General features: G+C 42.8%; 1 protein-coding gene across 1 annotated transcript in view; it reads left to right on the forward strand.

Moving 5' to 3' along the window:
• Positions 1-25,444, forward strand: part of SEC23A (Sec23 homolog A, coat complex II component) — a 308,648-nt gene that overhangs the window by 49,989 nt on the left and 233,215 nt on the right. The window contains exons 7-8 of the mRNA XM_029598498.1: positions 11,307-11,451; positions 17,476-17,634. Coding sequence (XP_029454358.1) covers positions 11,307-11,451; positions 17,476-17,634 — 304 coding nt within the window. The remainder of the gene's footprint in view (positions 1-11,306; positions 11,452-17,475; positions 17,635-25,444) is intronic.

Consider the following 25,444-nt stretch of genomic DNA (forward strand, 5'->3'; position numbering starts at 1 on the left):
CCTCTCCATCCCAACTCTTAAAAATGCTCACCTCAATACAACACGCAAACGAGCCATTACAATAGCTGGCCCTACCCTCTGGAACTCCCTCCCCCCACAGCTCAGAAACGAACCCTCACCGCAAGTCTTTAAAAAACAGCTCAAAACATGGCTGTTCTTGAAAGCATTCCCTCCTGAACCCCAACATCCTATAATAAACGCTCTTGAAAGCCTTACCGCATAACTTCTACTCTGCATGAACGCATAACCCCTCCCCCCTTCTCTATCCTCCCTTTTCCCTGTCCCCCACCCTTCTCGTAACCTCCCTCTTCCCTGTCCCCCACCCTACTCATAACCAAGTCATATTGTACATATTGTATATAGGCTATTTGCCATTTCTATATACCCACTAATATTTAATTCTAATTTTATTCATATGTTACAATGTTCCTTATATTTATTGTTTAATCAACTGTTCTCTTGTTACAATGTAAAATAGGGCAGCTCCGGCTCTATTCAACCTGTTTTCTGGAAACCGATGTGATATCTCGATCGAATGTCGGTATACAAAAGAAATAAATAAATAAAAATAAATAAATACATGGTACAATACCTATATGAATGCATACAAGCTACAAAAGGTATGCTTTCCTCAACGGCGGATCAGATACCTCTGCCTCTTCATGACATGGAAGAGTGTTCTCGACACCTTTTGAGGTCAATATATGAAGCAAACGAAACATCTTCCAGGGCATCTGCAACAGCCATTGCAGCCTGAAGACTGGCATGGTTGCGCTCCAGTACGATACGGGAAGATTTACACGAGAAACTAACAAACCTCCCGTGTACAGGAAATAACCTGTTTGGAGAATGATTTCAGGACACAGTGGGCAAACTGAAGGAGGAAGCTCTAGCAGTACAGTCATTAACATCACAACCTCACTATTCGACAACACATCGTTATGTGGGATCTACTCATCGACAGCCATATGCACGGAGGCCTTACAGGTCTTAGCAGTCTTTTCGTACACAATCATATCTTTCTTACCAGCGTCCTGCTCTGCAACAGAATACCCCAAACCAACGTAGGGGTAAACCCCGTAACCAAAGACAGCAGGCACAATAGCCGGCTGCTGCAGTGAAAACGACGACATCTTTTTAGTTACCCAGCCACCACCACAACATCAAGCACCACCCGGCAGAATCCATTCTTGCCTGGCAGCCCGGGAGAGGATAACATCCGATCAATGGGTTTTAGAGATAGTATGACACGGCTACCAACTCCAATTTACGACAAAACCCATGCTACCTCATCTTTCCACTCTAAAGATTCACAGCTTCCAACCACAACTGGGGGAGGAAATTGCTTTGCTTTGCAAACAACAAGCAATTAAGACAGACAGCTGTAAAATTTATGGCTCTGACTGTCTTAAGGCTGGTAACTAATTGGCTGAATTCCTCTCTGAAGTGGAACTTGCCGCTGAAGTGTTTGTGCCGGCATTCGAGTGGAGGTGTATTCATCACTGTCTGCCCTGAAGGCAATTGTTCACACATTTCTAAAGAGGCTGAACTGCTGCATGGAGACAAACCACCTGCATTACACATAACCCCTGAAGCAGCTCAAAGAGCGAAACTCGACCTGAGTCGGACTTTTTATGATGTCTTGTGCAAAATAAAAGAACTCCTGGTGTTCGCTGATCCTCTTGTTTTGGTCGCAAATACAAGAGCGGACAGGCTAAGCTGCATCTTTCATCCTCACGAATGGGCACTCAATGCAGAGGTAACCCAAGACATATTCATGCAGTGGGGGACACCTTCGATAGATCTCTTTGCAACGGAGAGCAATGCTCAAGTTCCAAAATTCTGCTCGATAAGACCAAGCCAATTCAGGATCGCTCAAGATGCCTTCCTCATCCCGCGGACCACAGGCCTCCTGTACGCCTTTCCTCCCATACCACTCATAACAAGGACAGTTCAAAAGTGCATAGCAGACAAAGCTCAACTAATACTCATCGCCCCGGCCTGGCCGAGGCAACCATGATACAGTTTCCTTCTCAGACTATCCATCACGGATCCAATTCGGTTACCGAACCGCCAAGATCTTCTCTGCCAAGATCAAGGGACGCTTCTACACCCACTACACTCATCTCTCCACTTGACAGCATGGAGATAGAGAGGCTCCTTTTAACAGAACAGGGAGTTTCCAGTTCGGCACAATTCATCTTGTTAGAATCCAGGAAACTCTCAACAAGGAAAAATTATAGCTATACATGGAAACGATACTCTACCTGGTGCACTTCCAAAGGTGTACCACCATTGGACTGCTCACCTGAGTTGCTCATAGATTATCTTCATACACTATACGCTGCTGGTCTAGCAACATCATCCATTAGAGTTCATCTCAGTGCAATAGGTGCATATCATAGACCAGTTAATAATATACCAATATCTAATCACCCCTTACTATCTCGTTTCATTAGGGATTAACTCACCTTCGTCCTCTGATCTCTAAGCCTCCAGTTCCATGGAACCTCAACATAGTTCTGGAACAGCTCATGCTTTTCCCGTTTGAACCCATGGATTCGGCACATATTTAAATACCTCACATAGAAAGTTGTATTCCTGGTTGCAGTAACATCAGCGCGAAGTCAGTGAATTACAGGCCTTGGTCCATTATTCTCCATATTTGCTATTTCATCACCAAAAGATGGTTCTCCGAACTCACCCGTCCTTCCTACCAAAAGTAGTTTCTCAATTCCATCTCAATCAGACCATAGAATTACCCACCTTTTTCCCTAAACCTTATGCAAATGATAGGGAAAAGCTACTGCACACACTAGATTGCAAAAGAGCTTTAGCATACTACAAAGAGAGGACAAACTCAGACTCCTGTACTTAACTCTTTGTATCTTTTGACCCGAAGGCACCTGGACTACCAGTGGCTAAACGCACCATCTCCAGCTGGATAGCACAGTGCATCAAATTCTGTTACGATAAACAGAAATTACAATTACATTCGGACCCTAAAGCTCACCAAGTCAGAGCAGAGGCAGCCTCCTTGGCACACCTAAAGAATGTACAACCCATAGACATTTGTAAAGGCAGCTACATGGTTATCGCTCCATACCTTCACATCTCACTACTGCCTTGATCAACAAACAACCACTGATGCGATGATAGGGCACACAATTCTGCAATCTCTATCCTCCTGTCCACGGTGACTGCCACACTGTCAAAGATTACGTACAAACATATATATCATAAACTACGTGATCGGGAGCTTGGGACTCCCAAGACAGCATGGCTAATTCAGCCCTGCTGTCGACGGGAAAAAGCAAGTTTGCTTACCGTAAATGGTGTTTCCGTAGATAGCAGGATGAATTAGCCATGCTGACCCACCCTCCTCCCTGGCAGTCACCAGTTCTTAGACTACATTACAGCTTAATCACAGACTGAGGAGATTCCGTTACTTTCCTCCGCGGGAACACACATGCAGCCGCAGAGAGCAAAAATCTAATCTCTGCTTTGACAAGCTCCGCCTCCCGGACCTGATTGACAGATCCCATGACAGCATGGCTAATTCATCTTGCTATCTACGGAAACACCGTTTACGGTAAGCAAACTTGCTTAAACTGTTTAAAATATTCTCTAATTTTGATTCTTTCTTTAGTCTTTCCTTTCTAGTTGCCTTGCTGCCTTTGCAGCACCTACAACTGTACTTTTTGTTCCAAAAGAAAAAAAAAAAACAACTTTGCTGCCTCAACATGTTGGGCAAGAAAAACCCCACAGTGAGTGGTTTTAAGAACTGTATCTGCAATAAGGTAATGTCATTTACTGACAGACATGAGTTATGTTATTGTTGCCTTGGTCCCAACCATGACTAGGCAAACTGCTATGCCTGTGGACAAATGTTTCTGCAGTCTTAGCATTTCAAAGTCTAAAGAATGAAGAAACTGAGCAAGTCTCTCAGAAGCTGCAGTCAGTCCTCCTCCTGCATTACAGCATCGTCTGACACTCAGGGTCAACAATTGAGCAGGAGCTTCTCAGACTCCCCCCCATCAGCACAGCAGGCCACGGCCTCAAAGTTGAGTAGTGTTGATCACTCTACATTGTGAAAGAAGCAACATTCTGCAAAGCCGTCAACACAACTGTCACAGAAGCATAAAGCCATACACTGTACATAAGAACATAAGAAAATGCCATACTGGGTCAGACCAAGGGTCCATCAAGCCCAGCATCCTGTTTCCAACAGTGGCCAATCCAGGCCATAAGAACCTAGCAAGTACCCAAAAACTAAGTCTATTCCATGTAACCATTGCTAATGGCAGTGGCTATTCTCTAAGTGAACTTAAGAGCAGGTAATGGACTTCTCCTCCAAGAACTTATCCAATCCTTTTTTAAACACAGCTATATTAACTGCACTAACCACATCCTCCGGCAACAAATTCCAGAGTCTAATTGTGCGTTGAGTAAAAAAGAACTTTCTCTGATTAGTTTTAAATGTGCCCCATGCTAACTTCATGGAGTGCCCCCTAGTCTTTCTACTATCCGAAAGAGTAAATAACCGATTCACATCTACCCGTTCTAGACCTCTCATGATTTTAAACACCTCTATCATATCCCCCCTCCGTCGTCTCTTCTCCAAGCTGAAAAGACCTAACCTCTTTAGTCTTTCCTCATAGGGGAGTTGTTCCATTCCCCTTATCATTTTGGTAGCCCTTCTCTGTACCTTCTCCATCGCAATTATATCTTTTTTGAGATGCGGCGACCAGAATTGTACACAGTATTCAAGATGCGGTCTCACCATGGAGCAATACAGAGGCATTATGACATTTTCCGTTTTATTCACCATTCCTTTTCTAATAATTCCCAACATTCTGTTTGCTTTGTTGACTGCCGCAGCACACTTTACCGACGATTTCAATGTGTTATCCACTATGACACCTAGATCTCTTTCTTGGTTTGTAGCACCTAATATGGAACCCAACATTGTGTAATTATAGCATGGGTTATTTTTCCCTATATGCATCACCTTGCACTTATCCACATTAAATTTCATCTGCCATTTGGATGCCCAATTTTCCAGTCTCACAAGGTCTTCCTGCAATTTATCACAATCTGCTTGTGATTTAACTACTCTGAAAAATTTTGTGTCATCTGCAAATTTGATTATCTCACTCGTCGTATTTCTTTCCAGATCATTTATAAATATATTGAAAAGTAAGGGTCCCAATACAGATCCCTGAGGCACTCCACTGTCCACTCCCTTCCACTGAGAAAATTGCCCATTTAATCCTACTCTCTGTTTCCTGTCTTTCAGCCAGTTTGCAATCCACGAAAGGACATCGCCACCTATCCCATGACTTTTCACTTTTCCTAGAAGCCTCTCATGAGGAACTTTGTCAAACGCCTTCTGAAAATCCAAGTATATTATATCTACCGGGTTACCTTTATCCACATGTTTATTAACTCCTTCAAAAAAGTGAAGCAGATTTGTGAGGCAAGACTTGCCCTGGGTAAAGCCATGCTGACTTTGTTCCATTAAACCATGTCTTTCTATATGTTCTGTGATTTTGATGTTTAGAACACTTTCCACTATTTTTCCTGGCACTGAAGTCAGGCTAACCGGTCTGTAGTTTCCCGGATCGCCCCTGGAGCCCTTTTTAAATATTGGGGTTACATTTGCTATCCTCCAGTCTTCAGGTACAATGGATGATTTTAATGATAAGTTACAAATGTTTACTAATAGGTCTGAAATTTCATTTTTTAGTTCCTTCAGAACTCTGGGGTGTATACCATCTGGTCCAGGTGATTTACTACTCTTCAGTTTGTCAATCAGGCCTACCACATCTTCTAGGTTCACCGTGATTTGATTCAGTCCATCTGAATCATTACCCATGAAAACCTTCTCCATTACGGGTACCTCCCCAACATCCTCTTCAGTAAACACCGAAGCAAAGAAATCATTTAATCTTTCTGCGATGGCCTTATCTTCTCTAAGTGCCCCTTTAACCCCTCGATCAACGGTCCAGCTGACTCCCTCACAGGCTTTCTGCTTCGGATATATTTAAAAAAGTTTTTACTGTGAGTTTTTGCCTCTACAGCCAACTTCTTTTCAAATTCTCTCTTAGCCTGTCTTATCAATGTCTTACATTTAACTTGCCAATGTTTATGCTTTATCCTACATCGCCACCACTGATGCACTTTGCATCAACACCATCAAGGTAAAGTGCAGCTGTGCTGTCGGCACAGTGGCACCATTGACACATGCAGTATCGGTATCATCAGTGCATGACATATCAGCATTGTCACCACTACTATACAGTTTATTAGCTCTGACAATGAATGCTTCGTGATGTAAGACCCATTGATGCATAGCGCATGTTCCTATGGCACCAGTGGTTCCTCGATACAAGCAGTTTCGAGATAATCAGCATATTGTCATAGATGTAGCCTTGTTCAACACAGACTTCATCAATGTACCTGAAGCCAAGCCACTTTACACACACAAAGCATTCTTAGTCAAAGGTCTTGAAGCATCAGATGCCGTTGAAATATAGCTCCCAGGTGACATCCAAATCAAGGTAGCAGTCTGATTCGACACATTGAACCTCGGGTAAGGGGATCCATACAGACATGCCACGCAGCTATATGCTGGTTGCTTTATACTTGACCTAGGAGGCGATCTCCACATCCCTAACATTATCAGAGCAGTTACCCCATCAAGGCTGTTTATGGAAGGGTTGTGCCTGGAAACACCAGAGCCAGTAAGTTCATTGGTACCATTTATCTCAGATGGGTCTGTTCAGGAGCCCATTCTTGTCTCAGAAGATGTCCTACCACATGTCAGTTGCTCGAATTTCTTTACCTCTTTGACTAAGGAGACTTGAGGTACTTTTCACTCTCTCTTCTCTCCAGCATTGTTATAGTTCTCCAACAGGAGGGAGTTCCTTTCTCTCTACATTATAAGAACCTCTCCTCAAAGTTTCATTATCATCCCACTTGGTTGCAGTGGAGTCAAGTTGTTCAGAGGTGATGGACCATGTTTTCTCCTCTCGGACACAACCAGGAGAACCTCAAAATTCACCCTCCTCACTATTAGGATCCTGAGTTAGTGTGCTCACACTCTTGGGATCTGCGGAAGGGTCAACAGGAATATCTTCTGACCTGCTTCCGGATCCGCCAGAGCACACCTCTCCTCTGAAAGACCTAACTTTCTTTTTAGTAAATTTGTAAAAAAGATGGGCAGCATACTTGGAATGAACATGTGCAAAAACCAAACTCACCGTTTAAAGGTCTTTAATCTTCTGCGAATCGAGTACACTGTATCAGAACCAGTGGCTTTCCCAGCTCAAAATCTTCAGTCAGTTACTAATGAGAATGATGGAAAATCTTATTACATGTGCTTCTATGGCAAGAAAGTTGGTTTTCAAGTACAGCTTTAAATTGCTGGGTTTTGGACTTGAGCAGTAGTCATGGAGACTGTGCTGAAAAAAGCTAAGAAAACAAGAATACATTTGAATTCGCCCCAGGGAAGGACCATAGGCTTCTTGACAATTTCTGGAAGAGAATTTCAGAGCTCCACACTAACTGCTCGTATGGTGTGATAGAGTATATTTTATTTATTTATTTATTTTTGGTTTTTATATACCGGAAGTTCCTGTATACAATACATATCACTCCGGTTCACATTTAACAGAGATAACTATCGCCGGGGAGGCGGTTTACATGGAACATATCGAATATAATGAACGGATAATAATCAAAGTACAATCTATTATGCAACAACTAAGATCATATATATATCACATATATGATAGAAAGCCTCAGACTGCCTTAATGGACCGGCTCCAGCTATCTGGCCTGGCCCACCTTAAGACAGACAGGAAAGGGATCCTCGGGTGTGGGCATTTCCCTGATGTAAGGGATACTAAGGTGAGGCCCTGAGAGAGTTAGAAAGGCCCCAGGAAGAAGAAGGAAGCTGTAATCCAATGCTGTGTTTTGTTCTGGACATTTTCTTTGCATGTCAGTCTGCTGAGGTAAGCCGCCCTTTGCTTCTATTCTGTTATGTGATTTTGAAAATAAATTGATGAAAAGCAGACCATTCTCCAGCCTGGTCGTTCTGTGGCCTACCCCAGCCGTAGACAGTTCCAAGGGTATCACATATGGCTATCCACCAATTTTATATGGTGCAATACCTTCATGACTTTATGCAAAAACGTAAGCCTTTTCTTTCACTCACTGAAAGAGGAAATTATTATCCCCAGCTATTCCTGAATGCCAGAGAGTGAATATAGCATCTGCTTCACTCTGTTTACAAATCATTTGATATTATATCATGTACTTTTCTGCCTCCATAGAGATTCAGCATATGGCCTGGTTGAGAGCCACCAGCATGTGTGATGGTGATCTTGAGAAGTTAAGTGAATATACCTTGTCTGGGAGAGCACCTTTTTTGAGACGAGCTTAGAGAAACAGTTGCTTAAAGAACAGAATGTTGTGTTCCAGTCTTTCTAATGGAACCTGAAGAGATGTCTTCTTCAGATGCTTCTGCTTCTCTTCTAAGAGGCTATACATCTAGAGATGCCCTTTCCAATCTTACCAATGGTACTGGTTCACACTTCTTTCAGCTAGTTGCTGCCATCTCTCGAAAGGAAATGCTGCTCTCCCTGCAAAAGACAGTCCATCTACTGCAGGCCTTGGGATTCCTAGTACATTTTGAAGTTGTACCTAGTGCTGACCCAGAAAATAAAGTTCATCAGGGCATGGATAGATTCATTACAGGAGAATGCCTGCAAGAGATCGCCTTTTTCCAAACTACTCACCTCGCAGTGCATGACAGTCAGAGAGAAACTCATATTGGGCAATATGGCAGCAGCCATGCATGTAGTTCCTCTAACCTGCCTTCATATTAGTCATCTGCAGTGAAGCCTGCATGGTCCATGGGATTAATTAACTCAACCACTGACAACCGCAGTGCAAGTATTCAAGAACATGGAACAAGAGTTACATTGGTGGTTGAACACCCCCCCTCCCCTCATGTTCTTCAAGAGGGAGTGTTTCGTGCTCTTCCTTACCAAGTAACCTGAATAACTGACACCTCCACAAAAGGGTGGGGTGCTCACACAGGCTCCCATCAAACCCAAGGGACTTGGTCTACCAAGGAATGTTAATCAAATACGTCCTAGTGACTTTCATGCATCTTCTCAGGGGGAAGAGCATTCTGATGCAGATAGACAACCAAGTCAAGTGTCCCTGTCAACAAATGGGAAGAAACAGGGTCATGGACGCTCTGCCAGGAAATGCTGAAAATCTGGCAGAGGGCAGAGACTAGTATCAAGCTGTCCTACAAGCTGCATATCTTCTAGGGATCTCCAACATGCTAGCAGATCTTCTCAGCTGAGGTATCTGTCTACACAAGTGGTCTTTGTCAGTCATCAGCTAACAAGCTATTTGAATTATGGGTCCTATCAACATTGGACCTATTCACATCAGAACAAAACAAGAAGCTGGAAAAAGTTTGTTCCATTCTTCCCACAGACAATTAGCTCAAGATGCTTTTCTGATCACTTGACTTTTCCACCAATACCACTTATAACCAGGATAGTACAGAAAGTGCTACAGGAGTTACCTTGTCTTATCCTCATAGTTCCATCTTGGCCCAGGCAGATATGATTTACATATCTTGTACAGCTTTCCAGCAGTTCTCGGTACATCTGGGGACAGACCCTGCCTTGTTAAGTCAAGACGAAGGTACTCTGTTTCATCTGAACCTTCCATCCTGAGGGCTTGAAAGTTGAACATTCAACAATTATCAATCTCTCCTTGCCAAGGGAAACTGGCAACATAGTCTTAGCCAGAGAGCAGTCAACTGGGTAGACACAGTTTTTCAGATGGAAAAGATTTTCAAGATGTCAACAAAATTCATTTGAACCTGTTTTTTCTTGTGAGCCCAAACTAATGACCAACTTGCTTTTCTTCTCTGAGCCAGGCCTCGCTATATATTAGAGTGCAGCTTAGTGTCATAGGAGCTTACCATGTAACAGTTGATGATAAACCCACTTAACCCATCCATTAGTCTTGAAATCTATGAAACACCTGTGGCATGTTAAACCTTCATTATATTCTGGGTTCGAGAGATCTCAATGTTGTCTTCTCTCAATTGATGAAGCTGCCCTTCGAACCAGTAGAATTGGCCACCTTCAAATTCTTACATGGAAAGTAGTATTTCTTATTGCAGAACCATTAGCCAGAAGAGCAAGTGAACTCCAAGCTCTTGTTCATTATCTATGATACTTGCAATTCTTACGCAATAGGATGATGCTCTGTACACACCCAAAACTTTCTCCCGAACGTTGTATCAGCTTTCCATATCAGTCAGTCCATCATTCTGCCTGCTTTCTTTCCTAGGCCACAGGCAAATGAAGGAGAAAAAACCCTTCATACTCTGTATTGTAAAAAGGCCTTAGCCTGCTATAAGAAAAGAACTTGACTGCATCGCAAAACTTTGCAGCGGTTTGTAGAGTATGATCCCAACAGACTTGGCATAGCAGTCACAAACAAAAAGTAAATTGTCCAACTGGTTAGTAGACTGCTTTCAGCCCTGCTATTCAGCAGAAGAACTGCAAATTAGAGTTAATCAAAGCTCATCAAGTAAGAGCTATGGCATCTTCCAGTGCTCATCTCCATGAGGTGCCTCTCGAAGACATTTGTAAAGCTGCAACTTAGTAATTAGTACACACTTTTATGTCCCATTTCTGTCTGCATAATCTCTCAAGAACAGACGGTAAATTTGAACTGACGATAAATTTGTATAACCTGTTTCCACAGTAGTCTACTCTCCATGGTAGAGTCTAGGTTGCTTGCTCAGTTAACGCTCTGCTGCAACCCTCAGTTTGGGATTCCCCATATGTAATGCCTAATTCAGCCTGCATATCAATGAAAAAGCATGTGTGCTTACTGTAAATGGTGGTTTTTCCATTGATAGGATAAAATTAGCTATGTGAAATACCTGCCCACCTCCCCTGGAGAGTCGACTGGTTTGCTAAAATTAGCTCATCATCTGAGGAGGCTCATGAGGCAACTCTCGCACATGCTCCATAGAACTTAAAGCTTTATTAGCTAGGAGAGACATCATGTCACCCACATGTCATGGTTAATTCATCCTGTTATCTATGAAAAAAACTTTACGGTAAGGAAACTTGCTGACTTTATAAGCTTTGGAAGACCAGTTTTCCTTAGGACTCACATAGTGTAGATCTTTAGTTTAGTGCAAAAAGCACTAAATCCAGAATGAATTTGACTCTTTTGTGCCCTTCTTTGTTCAGATTTTTACAGCCAGTGCAAAAAATTGACATGAATCTGACTGATCTTTTGGGAGAATTACAACGGGACCCTTGGCCTGTGCCTCAAGGCAAAAGACCGTTGCGTTCTTCTGGTGTGGCACTTTCTATTGCTGTCGGGCTTCTTGAGGTAATAATCTTCTGTGTTACGAAGGCAAAATATACTAAGCATAACAAAAGGAAATAAATATTTATTTCATGTTTATATTTCTGTTCTCAATGAAACCTTCATCGGGGTTTAGGAGTTTATAATTGTGTGACAATATTCATTTATTTTGTTTTCATGTGCATTGGAGTTTTTTGGTTGAGGTGAGGTTGTCTTTAGCATTTGGGTGGTAGTTTTATTTTGCAGTAACCCTATAGCTTTCTTTTTTAAAGAAAATCATAATTGGAATGATTACTGTTATTACTGACACACAGAAATTTAAATCCTGTATGTGGTAGGACTCGCTTAACAAGACCCAGGTCCATGGTACAGAATATCTGTTTATGGATTTATATTTTCTTTTTAATTTAAAAAAATAAAAATTTTAAAATTATGAAGATTTCAAGACTTATTCCCAAACAACCTAGATAGTCATTCTTGTTGTTTTATAATTAATATATGCCTTGTTCCCGCAAAGGTTAATCCTGCTTTTCTGGGCAGCAATTTTCAATTCTGCACAACTCCTGACCTATACGGATGATTGAATATCTAAAGAGATTCAGTTTGCAGAGCGAGAAAAAAATTCTACAAAGAAAATTTTTTCAGTTTGGGGATGTTAAGCTCTGTCCCATGGAAATTCACTCTCAGACAATTTTTTTTTTGGTGCACATCTGGGTTTTGTAGAGGCAATATTCTTGGAAAGAGGAGGAACAGTGCAGCCCAGAAAAGAGATTCTATGTCTTTGTGCAGCACTTGTTTTTTCCTCCAAAGGGTGTCATTTTTTTCCTAGATCATTAATTGCTTTTTCAGTACTGAATTCTCCTTAATATATTTTATTAAATAGATACTGCAGTACGTAATGTTCAAACAAATGTTTCTTTTTAATGCAAAACAAATCTGATTGCATCAATATTGCATCTTTTCCCATTCTGTTCTCACTCCTATGAATAGTGAGTAGTATTCTCCATCAACAAGCAGTTCTGAAATAATTATGACAAATAGGGTGATGTCATCTAGTGCTGAACAGCCCCATCTCTCAAAGATTAAAAAAAAAAAAAAATCCTCCACTGAGCACGTGTAGGTGTTCCATGTGCTTGCAGTTCCTCATGAGCCCTTTAGTCTGTTTCTGTCTGAGCTCCTGCATGGATGCGCTCTTAATCTCTCTCTCTCTCTCCTTTTTGTATTTTCTGCCTCGTGTTTTTCCCACTGGCTTCTGCAGCCCCTCAAAAAACACTTTTCTATGCTCTTAGATTCTGATCTGTCCTCCAAGAAGCCAGTCTTAAGTGGTTTCAAGGATTGCATCTATGGCTGTTCTTCACGGATGGTTCTGACATGTATTATAAATGATTGGGCCCTTATCATGATTCCTGCAGTTGTTAATCATTGCAACCCCAGGACTCAATGAAATCATGCCTGGAAGATGGAGAAACTCTTGAGGGAGTTTAAGAAGAAGCAAACGTCTGGTAAAAGGAGTTCTTCCTACCGTTCCTTGAGCTCCTATCGGGCCCATTCCAGCAGAAACCCTTTGTTCACCCATTCCATGAAGAGGACTCCCCTTCCACAGTGCCAGAATCTGGAACCACCATAAAGACCAAAGTTGAGCAAGGCCTGAAAGCGGCTGGCCTCAGAGAGTTGGTGTGTTCCTTGGCTCACTCACCGGTACAGGATCACAGGGCACCAAAAAGAAGTAAAGGTTAACTCCAATGACTTCTGCCCCGTCAGCACCTGTGGAGACCTTAGTGCTGTCAGAGATCTCTGTACCAATTACCACATCTGTGCCGAAAACAGTTCCACCCTCAATTGTAGAGGACCTTAACCCCATCATTGGTGCAACAGACAGTGAGATAAGTACCGAGTACGCCAACACAGGTGCCCTCTTTCTTTATATGCTCAGAAAATACAGTTATCTTTTCATCTCTTCTTCCCAGTTCCAAAGTCATCCAGAGTGCCATCAGAAGCTTCAGTGCAGAATGATTGGGAGCCACCATTTTCAGAGTTTTCGTTATCTGTACATGGGAACCCATTCATGGAGTCCTAACAAATTGATACCTGAAGCTTCTGGACAAGAAAATGAACCCATTTGTATTTTGGAGGAATATGGCTTGTCTCCTACCCCGGCTCAAAAGACGCAACAAATGGTGTCCCAGATAACAGTACTGGTGAAGTTCTCCTTCACCTCCTTATATTCAACTGATACAAAGGTTGCCCTGCATCCTTTTTTTGCCAGGATGGGAGACTTCCTTTATTACTCGGTCTCTACATCTGTGTCTTCAGGCACTGCAAGGAAGCGCCTCTCGTGAAGTCAAGTTCTTTTACTTCCCACAAGCTTTCTCTGGTCTCTGAGGTTGCTTCTGAGGTCGAGGTAGAGGGGAACAACTGTCCCTGCTCCTCAGAGTTCTTATCTCCGGGAAGGTGTTGTTCCCCTTCTCTTTTTTTCTTCATCCTTTCTAGGATCTTGGAAGGATGTTTCACACTTCCTGTATTCAGAAGAGGGTTCACCAGGAATCCCATCCAGTCCTCTCTTGGATTTACCAGAGCATTTGTCTCCGCCAGAGGACCTATCTTACTCTGTTTTTAGATAAGCTGACAGAGATTGAACTTTTATTGTCCAGAAGGACAAAGACCCGAAGAAAGAGGTCTATGGCCTCCTTTACCTTCTTGAGCTTCTGGTGGAACAGGCCTTGATTCCTGACCACCAATTGGTTATGGGATTTACAGAAATGCATGTAGGAAAGTCCAGTTTCTTGTCTACTGGTGGCTAGAAAGTTGGACTTTAAAATATAGAGTACAACAAGCTCCAGGCTTCGATGTGGTCCAATAAGTGGTAGTGGAGTATGCCATGAAGAAAGCCAAATTGATATGCATTTTTTTCAAATACTGTGCCAGGAAACGTTTTAAAGCTGGGAAGAAGAGCTTCCAGAGCTCCCTCTTGAGTGCTCATTACAGCACATGAACTTTATATGGTGCACTACTTGCATGACTGCATCAAGAGAATAAAATGCTTTGTGGAGTCTCTGGACGTAGGATCACTTGGAGTTTTCCCAAGTGCTTTTGGAAGCAGAACAGTGCAAAAAAACCTCATCTTTTCAGTTTGAGTCCTTCGACACTGCAGCCAGAGTGATGGCTGCAGCAGTTGATACACCCAGGATGGCCTGGTTGTGAGCCAGTGATGTCTGAGAAGACATTCATGATAGAATAGCATATGTCCTGTGTATGGGAGGGAGGGTCAGTTTGTTTGGGGATAAGGTCAGGGAGACCATCTCCCAAATTAAGGAATAAAATACTGCTTTCCAGTCCCTGTCGGTGGAGGCCTCTGATCAAGTTTCTCTGCCCAGGTAGAAATTCTTCTCTAGAAGGCCATATTTTTCAACTACAACCCTTCCACTCGTATCAGCACTACCGAATGCCCCCAGCGCTACACCAGCAGCAGCATCTCCTATCCAGGTGACATCCAGGGGAAAAATGCCAGCAAAAACTTCCACAACAGCCTCCAGCTGAGTCAGGATTTTTTTTATGAGTCTATGACTCGACTCCTTATCTCTGTCAGTTGGGGCAATCACCAGGGACAACTGGGTCCTCCAGATAGTGGAGTATGACTACTTCTCCCAACCTCCATCAATTCAAAATTAAGACTTCAACTTGTCTCATTTGACCCCCAGCTCAGACTGGAGGGTGGAATCAGTCATTCAACAGGGGACAATAACACAAATCTCAGCCAAGGATCTTGGCCACAGGTTTTACTCCTGCTTCTTCCTATTTTCAAAGAAGACAGGAATACTGAGAGATTCCACATTTATGAAGACTAAACAAATCTCTTACTGAAGTTCAAGATGAACTTTCTATACACCATTCTTCCGTTCATACTTCCAAGAGACTGGATGTATACTCTGGATCTAAAGAATGTATATGCGTATATTCCAGTTCATTTGGTGCCTCTCTGTAGCCCTGAGGGTATTCATGAAATGCTCAGTGATGGTGGCAGCCTACTTACGTCTTAAAGGGATTTGTCTTTCCATTCCTGTATGACTGGCTAGTGAAGGGTCATTCCTGTGCAAATCTTTTGGAGTTCTTGGGAATGACCCTACAGCTCTTCCAATCGCTGGGATTTGTGACCAATTATATCAAGTCAAATCCAGTACCAGTGCAAAAGATTTAGTTTATTGGAGCATGGATAGATTCAGTGGAGGAAAAAGTGTTTCTCCCTAGAGATGAAGTGGAACATTTGCAAAACTCAGTGCAATCCATTTTACAGCAAGACTGAGCCTAAACCAAGTCTATCCTGATTACCATATGACATATGGTAGCAGCCCCTTTGATGCATCATCGTGTGACAGGATTACAGTGGAGTCTCCACTTTCGGTGGGGTAAGCAGCCCCAACCAATTTCCCATTCTGTTCAGCTGACACTGTCAATGAAAACATTTCTTGGATAGTGGCTGGACCTACAATTACTCGAAACAGGGCTTCCTTTAGAGTTTGAACAATCTCTCAAAGACTAACAATAGTTTTGGTCAAGCAGTTTTGCGCAGCTGTTTATCCAGTAGTTTACTCTCCAGGGGTGGAGCCAGATTGTATTTTATGTTTCCCGGTATCCCACAGATGCTGCAACTCCACACTTGCTATGGCTAATTCAGAACTGTATGTCGATGGAGAAAGTGAGTTTGCTTGCAGTAAATGGGGTTCTTTACAGACAGCAGGATGAACTGTCCATTTTAATTTTCTCCCTTCTCCCTGGAAAGTCAATTACAGGTCTAAGTCTTAAGATCTGCAACAGCTTGAGGGGTTCATGAGGTAGCTTGTGCAAGAGAATCCCCATGCATGTTCATTGTAGTTTTCTATCTTTGAGAACTGGATCTGTATTATGATGCCCTACTTGTCATAGCTATTTATCCTGCAGTCTGCGGAGAACCCTGTTTACAGTAAGCAAACATGCTTTTACCTTTTCTCCCACTTCTATCTCATGTGCACAAGAAATTCTATAGCAGACCCCTTTGACCGTGACAATATAAATGAGGGTGGAATGGGCTGAGGAAGAGGGTTGGTAGGTTTTGGACTTTTTTGCAGAATGCCGCACCATTTTCTGAAGCTTTTAAAAAAAACCTTACCTTGAAAAACAAATGTCATTATCTTCTGAATGACCAATAATTTTCTTTCACAAAGATTTGTCTCATTTCTTCCATTGTTTTTTTAATACTTTTTAATTTTTCCTTCTCAAGTATGTTACTGTCCTCATGCATTGGTCTCTTTCTCCTTTTTGACTTTTCTCTGAACTTTCTTCACATATCCTCTAGTTCTCATGCATTTTGCTGTATATACTACTGTTTTCAGATAATCTAATTTTATTTGAACCCCCAGCAAAATCCCTGAAAGTCCCTTCAGTCCTCTTCACGTCTGCAGGGTATGTTCTTTCTTTTCTCACCTCCATCACTTGGGTTGTCTCTTGGCTCTCTTCTTCCTTCTGTGTTCCTTCCTTGTCTTCTAGGCCAGGGGTTCCCAAACTATGGCCTGAGGGCCGGATGCAGCCCTTGGCTGAATTTCATCTGGCCCCGGCAGCAATGACACAAGGATCTGGCCCATAGTGGTAATGACAGAAGAAACTTAATCTGGCTTGCAGTGGTGGCCACAGGCGCCAACTCAGATACTTGACGTCAGAAGTTCAAATAGCAGGGCAGGGCATGCTGGTGCAAAGCCACTACTGATTGGATGTGTTATGCATTGCTGGTGTTGGTGCTGCTTGTGCAGGTGGAGTCACTTAAGCCGAAGATATGGAGAGAGGCTGTAGCATAGACATAAGGAGTTTTTGGCTGCAGTGGAGGGGGTGCAGGCATGAGTATTATCAGTTTTCTTATTTGGATACATATTGCAGAGATTTATCAAACAAGAAAGTCTAGATAGACATGCTAGTCTCCAAAATATAAGGGTTTTTTAAAATGTGGTCATTAAAGAATTTTTATATTTGTTGTGAATATTGCTATTGTCTTAAGTCATGTCTTTGTTTTTGTTCAAACAGTGTACTTTTCCTAACACTGGGGCTCGTATAATGATGTTCATTGGAGGACCAGCTACTCAGGGCCCAGGAATGGTTGTAGGTGATGAACTTAAGACGCCTATTAGGTCGTGGCATGACATTGAAAAGGACAATGCTAAATATGTTAAAAAGTCAACTAAGGTAATAAAAAATAGGAACTTTTAAATAGAGGTAACTAAGATATGTTTTTTTTCTAAGAAAGTCACTTAGAAAAATGAAAGTACATGATAATAAATATAAAACATTCTTGTGGAAAGTATAAATACTCCTTTGTGTTCATGGTAATTATTACCTTTTAATTTTTTCCTGATTTGTTAATATAAATTGCCATAAATTCCTAATAAATTTGGGTGAAATGTTGAAAAACATGTGTTCCTTTCTGTAGTGGGTGGGAAAATTGGTGGCTATTTTTGTCATAGAATACACAACACACTTATTTATAAGTATATAAGTTTTACTTATAAGTCTGAGAATAAGCAAAAAAAGCATACAAGATTAGCATTTGCATTAAAGAATATATACAAAAATACTTCCCCTCATAGTTTCCAATGTGAGTTTTATATATCTTTGGAAAGACAGAAATACAACGTTGGGAAACCAGGAACAGTTCTTCAGGCACCTCATTAACCAGTGTAATGTTCAAAAGCTTTTCCTCTGATCTGTTCTTTCTCTGATTTCAAATAGTTAGCTTGAAGTTGGTCTTTTTATGTTGATTCTGCTGACCTTTGCCCTAGTTTGTTTTTCTCTGGGCTACTCTCATGTGTTCTTGAGACCCTAACTGTCTGTCATTAACACATCAGCAAAGAGTTAGATGTGGCCAAGTGGCTGCTGTCCTGTTTTCCCTGATATCTGCACAGTTAGTTTCCTGACTAACTACTCTTTAATATATCTAATCTCATGACTTGTTTCTTGTTACAAGCAGGCTAAGAAAAATGACATATTTATTTTCAGAACGTAAAGGCCTTATATCAAATAATTAACTAGTAATATTAGTAATACTCTGCTCCACTACTTTCTATCCCAATACAAAGTTCTTCACATAAACTAAATAACTGCTTAAAATAATTTCCCACATCTCCACAGAAAGATGTTTGATGCTCCAGAGCCAGAAGCAATGGTTATTGAAGATAGAAGCACCCAGAGTGGGGGGATTATCTTCAAGTGCTTGGTTCCATGGCTTCCACACTGGATCTAATTCTTTGAGTGGCAGCTCATGTAGGACTGTTGCAGAGGGCTGTACTCTCCCATTGGGATCTTCCATCACAGGATTACAAGATCAGGCTACCTCTTTGAGGGGAGACCAGATCGAGTCTTTCATGGTGTCTCTCATGGGACAGTTTGTCAAGAGGAGTGAACTTGAAAGTACTGGATTGGGTGTCGATGACCACAGAATCCAGTCTCAATGACTGGGGTGCCATTTCCCAGAGTCAGACAGCTCAGTATCATTAGTCAAGGATGGAGGCCTACTGGTTCATAACCCGGTGGGAGCTGAGGGTAATCTCGAAGACTGTTATGTTCTTCCAGTCCCAGATTTGAGGCAAGGCAGTATGGGTATTGTCAGACAATGCAACGACAGTAACAGAGGATCCAAGAATCTGTTGGTCTCTTTAGAGATGGTGCTGTTGATGCATTGGTCAAAGTGACTCCTGCGAGCTGTGTCGGCTCTTATAATGCTGGATTAGAAAATGTGCAGGCAAACTTCTTGAGCAAGCACAGTGTAGACCCTGGAGAATGGTAGCTGGCGGAGGAAGCATTCTCCCTCTTCAGGGCCAGTTGGGGAACTCCCAGGCTTGATCTGATGGCAACAAGACTAAACACCAAGGCATTGAGATTCTTCAGTCACAGGCAGGAGTTGGGATCAGAAGGTTTGAATGCTTTGTCCCCACTTTGGCCTCAAGGTCTCCTCCTGTACATGTTTCCTCCTTGGCCACTCATAAGCAAGATAGCGAGGCATGTGGAAAGCCATCAAGGTCTGGTGAATCTGTTGACTCTGAAATGGCCCCAACATCTGTGGTTTATGGATCTAGTGAGCCTCAAGCTGGAGGGGGACATTGCGACTAAGTCATGTTCCCAGTTTTCTGGGGCAGGGTCTGATGATCTTGGATCAGGTAGATCGCTTTTATCTTGTGGCTTGGCTCTTGAAGAAAGAAGGTTAGCTCTGAGGTGGTGATTATGTTGTTGTTGCAGGTCAGGAAGGCATCCTCTTCCTGTGCTAGTTTGGAAGATTTTTGAGTCCTGGTATCAGTATTCGGGGTGTTTCCCCGCTCACTGCTTCAATTCCTAAGATTCTTGACTCTTTGCAGAGGAGTTAGCCTTGAATTCTCTGATGTGTAGGAGGCTGAATTGTCCTGCTACAAAGATAAGATGTCCAGGTCCTCTATAGCCTTGCATCCAGATTTGGGCAATTTTTTTTAAGGGGCATATACAGCCTTTGTGTTATCCTGTGTGGCATTTGGTCCCATCTTGGAATCTGTTTGGTCTTGAGAGCCTTGTGCAAGTCTCCCTTTGAGTTGATTAAGAGGAGGTGTCCTTGAAAGATCTCACTCTTAAAGCATATTTCTGAGTTGTAGGCATTTTTTGAGAACTTTTTCTCCAGTTTATAGAGCGTGGGGGTCTCTATTCGTACAGTACCATCTTTCTTGCCTAAGGTGGTTTCTGCTTTTCATATGAGTCAGTTGATTGAATTGCTAGCCTTTTGGAAACCATGGGTAAGTTCCTTGTTAGGATTTCGCCTGCTATACAGCCTCAGCCTACTCTGCTGCCACTTACTGTGACACCTCCTCACCGTCAGAGACCTCTAATGAACTCTGCTGTCATCCACCAACCTGACTCAGCCTGTGGTGCAGCCTTCTCTCCACTAAACTGTCCTCATCCTTGTCTAAGTCCTGCCCTAGTCTGCCTTGTTTGAGTCCTGTCCTTGAATGGTCTTGTTGTGACCTGCCCAGTCCAGTCCCCAGGATCCTGTCCACAGCCCCTGTCTGTTCAGTACCTGATCCACTGCTCCCTGTCTATCCCATGACCCAGTCCACAGCTCCTTGCCTGTTCCTGTAGCCAATCATCAACTCTTTGCCTGTTCCAGTCTGTCTCTGCTCACTACCCCTCTCACATGTCTGCCTGGCTCTGACAAGCTTATCCAGCCTGTCCAATTAAGTTCTACTGGCCCTCAGAACCCAAGGGCCCAGCCTGTAGGGAAGGGGGATGGCTAGGCAGACCACTAGCCCAGCTTTCACCATGATGTTCAGCCGGCGTACCTAAGTCCTACTAATACCCAGAACCCAAGGGCTCAACCTGTGGGAGAGAAGGCTGACTAGGCAGAAAACAGATCCAGCTTCTGCCTTGTGGTCCTGCCCTGCTCTTGAGAGGATATTCCTAAACCCCACCAGTTGTTTGTTCCTCAGGGGAAAGCTCAGGAATTTCATCTTTTGGGTGGGTGAAAGACTCTTCAGAGGTATGTGAAGGTTTCTGTTGCCTTTCATAGATTGGATCATCTTTTTGTGTTTAGTGATCAGATCAAAAGCAGAAGGCGTCTGTTAGATGGATAAAAGAAACGATTGCATCAGCATATATCTGCAAGGACCTTCAGGTTTCCTTGAGTCTGAGGGCTCCTTCTACTCGAGCTCAAGCTGCATGTTGGGCTGAGTGGCAATTGATTTCGCCACCAGAGTTTGGTAATGCAGTATCTTGGACCTCACTGCCTACCTTTGCCAAATACTACAAGTGAGATGTGCAGTCCCCAGACAAAGAGGCGTTCGGGGCAGATGTTTTATGAGTAGTTCTGTCAGGTTCCTACCCAGTTTGAGGAGCTTGGGTATATCCCATCTCTTTGGACTGGTCTGGTGGATGATAAGGAAGGAAAAATTGGTTCTTACTTGCTAATTTTCTTTACTTGAATTCTATTTGACCAGTCCAGAATCCTGCCCTTTCAGTCTGAGTATTGCTGTTCTGTGTGGTGTTGGATTGTTTCTTCTGTGACACCCTCCTGTACGGAGTGGGTTACGAGACAAATTTTAGAGTTCATTGATGATTGGGTTTCCCTACTCCAAAATGTCTGTGTATCTATAGATATAGATATATATAGATGTGTGAATGTATGTGTAATTATATAAAATGTAGAAGGGAGACTGTTTTGGTTTTAACAGTTATACTGGCAGGCTGCAGGAGTAGTAGTGTACAGTAAAGCTTCTGTTCTTGGTCTCCATCCATCTGGACTGGTCTGGAAGGACTCAAGGAAATCTATTTTTCCTTTTTCTGTCAATAAGCAGACTGAATTAGTCATTTCATGAGGGTGAAGTCATCTGACGACACCAAGTGGACTCTCTTCTCCAAGCTAGTAGAGTTTTGAGCTCCTACGTGGAGTTCCCATATGGGCATTGTTTCGTGAGCCTCCTCAATCATTTTTGTGTGAATAGAAGCACAGATGTGCACTCAACCTCTTCTTATAATTTTTTCTTTAATCTTAAAATTTTGCAATTTCGACCCCAGTATACTCTTATTGCTGCCTTGCTGCCTCTGCAGCATCACACAATAGCACTTTTTAGTGCTATTAAAAAATAAGTATCTTTTCTTTTTTCTAGAGGCCTTGCCTCTTCAACATGTTGGGCCAGAAGAAAAAACCTATGGTGAGTGACTTTAAAAATTGCTTCTGTGGCAAGATAAGATCAATTATAGATGGCCATGAGCTCTGCTATTGATGCCTTGGACCAGAACATGACAAGGCAAATTGCTACATCTATGGACGGATGTCCTCGAGCTGCAGTGTTCCAGGGCAATTTGAATTAAGGAATTGCATAAATCTCTTTGGAGTCTCAGCAGATCCTACTCCTGCAGTGCACTGTCTGCCTTTCCAGGACAGGAGTTAAGCAGAAACTCCTCCAAAACTCCCCCATCAGCTCAGACCAAAGGTCCGAGGTTGAGTAATATCAGCCATCCTCCATCGATGAAGAAGCAGCATCATTGGAACTGTTGGAGCCTACATCATAGAAGCAGAAGCACTCTAAGTAGCCATCATCGGCGCCAAATAACTCAAGGTGCATCAGCATTCCAGATGCATGAATTGCTCATGCACACTGGTACACTTCACACATGGCTCACTGAAACCTGCAGTACTATTGGCCCTTGCTTCATAGATTCATCTTGAAGCCTCCACACACCAGCCATGTGATGTTTCTGTTTCTCTGATACATTACCCTTCAATTCACAGTACAAAGACAGACGGTGCAATACTTATAGGGTTGATGCTCATATCAAGAAAACATCCTTGATCTGCACTAACATCCTCGATAAGACGTGCTCAAGAATAGTCGAAGAATCTAAGCCACATTCTTCCAAGGTGTATAAGCATTCCATTTCATCGATGCTATCAAAGCTTTTGACCCACCACCCAACTACTCAGGCTGCTTTACCAACACATCTCTATGCTATCCATCCTACATCAGCAGTGGAGGGTGTCATGTTGCCATTACTCTCTCCAATAGCAAGAACTCTCATGCCATCTGAGGGTCTTCATTTGAAACCGCAGGATCTGATATGTTCCATAGTTCCATTCTATTCAGATGCAAGAACCTATCCTAGTTTTGGAAGAGGATGTTCCATCACCCACACCAGGTCAAAGGACACGTCAGTCTCTTAACCAGATTGCAGGGTTGGTGAGATATTTCTTTGCCTCCCTGACTAAGGAGACGGAAAGAACAATCCAGACTCTTCTCTCCACTGTTACTGCAACACTTCCTTCTGATTGGCCTGAACACATCATCAGAACCTGTAATTTAGGGTGGTTCATCATCATGCTGTCTGATAACAGAGTCCATTGATTGGAGGTGAGTGGCCAGGGTTTACCTCTTCAAGGGCAACCAGAAGAATCTCCTGGTTCACCCTCTTCATCATTGGAGTCCTAGATAAGTGAACCCCTGCCAGTAGGCTCAGAAGAAGACTCTACAGGTATAGCTTCTGACCTGCTTGAGGATCCTCCTCACCACACCTCACCCCTAGAAGATCTCACCTATTCAAAATTTGTGTAAAAGATGAGAATGAAGCTGGGCATAGATGTCCACAAGATCCCACTGAGAACTACTCAGTCTGCTTCAAATTCTGGACACAATCAGAGCCAGTGATCCTTTCAGTTCACAACATACTTAATATATTGCAGATGAGAATGTGGGAAACTCCTATTATGGGTGTTCCTACGGCAAGGAAACTTGACCTTAAATACAGGGTTCAGAAGTCTTCAAGATTTAGCATATTCCTACTACCACATCAGTCTTTAGTGGTAGAGTATGCTATGAAAAAGGCAAAAAAAGGACTAGAAGTCATTCAAACTCATCTCCAGAGAAAAATCACAGACTAGACAATTTCAGCAAAAAAGTCTTTCAAAGCTCCAGGCTGTCTGCTTACATCACTATTCACAAATGTGTTATGGTGCAATATGTTCACGACTGTACTCAGAAGCTGAAGCCTTTTCTACAGCCTGCGGAAAGTGGGATTTATTGTCCCCAACTGCTTTTGGATATGGAAAAGGGCATCCGTCACTTTCTGAGATCTGAATGAGTCATTTGATTCCATTTCATGGACCTCCTCAGTCTCAATTGGAGCTCGACTTATGGCATGGCTCCAGGCAGGCAACATTCGTGAAGATATCCATGAAAAGCTGGCCAATCTACCTTGTTTAGGTGGCAACCTTTTTGGTAAGAAACTAAAAAAAAAAACCCCCAAAAAAAAGGTTGTTTGGATAAAAGATCAAAACATAGTAGTGCAATCTCTCTTGACGTCTCCTGAACAGCCCTCTACTTCGAGATACTCCTTATTCACACACAAATGGCTGTACTTCCATAGATGTCCCTACCGGACTTTTTAACAGTACCGTCTGCCACCTCTTTTGGCCCAGTGTGAGCAGCCACTTCTGACCAGACCTTGCCAGTGCAAACACCATCAGCCTAAAACCAAACCTGGACCCAGTTTTTGATCCCGCCGAACAATGCCCACCCCTCCATTCTGGTGGGGGGAAGAATGCAGACTTTTTTTTTTTTTTGAAGTGTTGCATCAGATCCCAAAGGACCTCTGGGTCCAGAAAATCATTCAGTCTAGTTACTGGTTGCATTTCTCCTGGCTACTATCACCCCTTCTCACCTGCTGCAGCTCCACCTGGAACTTCAATCACTACTTCAGCAGCAGGCGATAGAGCCAATCTCTGCATCCCAACAGGGGCAGGGTTTCTACTCCCCGATATTTCATCATCCCCAAGAAGTCAGGAGGTTTGAGGACCATTCTGGACTTAAGACACTTGAACAAAATGAATTTCTTCAGCACAGTTCTTCATTAAATACAGAAGGACAAATGGATGTGTACCATGTACTTTAAAGATGCATATGCTCACATATGCATCCATCCTTCACATTGGCACTTCCTTCGTTTTAAAGTGGATTATTTCCACAACCAATAGCCTAGTGACAGCTCCAAGAGTGTTCACGAAATGCCTCGCAGTAGTAGTGGCACATCTTCGTCAAAGTTTTCCTATACTTGTACAACTGGTTAGTCATGGCAAGTTCTCAGGAAGAAGTAATGTATACCCTACAGGAGACAATTTCTCTTCTCTTCTGTTTGGGCTGCTTCTTCTCTTCTGCGTGGGCTTCCTAATAAATTTCAAGAAATCTAATCTAGTCCCCATTCAAGAGGCTCAGGTTCATTGGGGCTTGAGTAGACTCACTACAGTGTTCCTACCTTCAGAATATGAGGACGACATGAAATCACAAACTACTGTCTTCTCTATGCTCAACAGCCAGCACTCTCCTGGTGGTATTTGAACATATGTCAACAGCCATCCATGTAGTCCCACTGATCTGCCTGCACATTTGTCACCATCAATGGGGGCTACGATCTGAATAGGATCAGCTGATGCAACCACTATTAACTGTTATATGGGTCATAGAGAGCTATATCCTAGCCCCCCAGTTCTCCA

This window comes from Rhinatrema bivittatum, chromosome 4 (assembly GCF_901001135.1).
Source record: "Rhinatrema bivittatum chromosome 4, aRhiBiv1.1, whole genome shotgun sequence".
Classification (NCBI taxonomy): Eukaryota; Metazoa; Chordata; class Amphibia; order Gymnophiona; family Rhinatrematidae; genus Rhinatrema; species Rhinatrema bivittatum.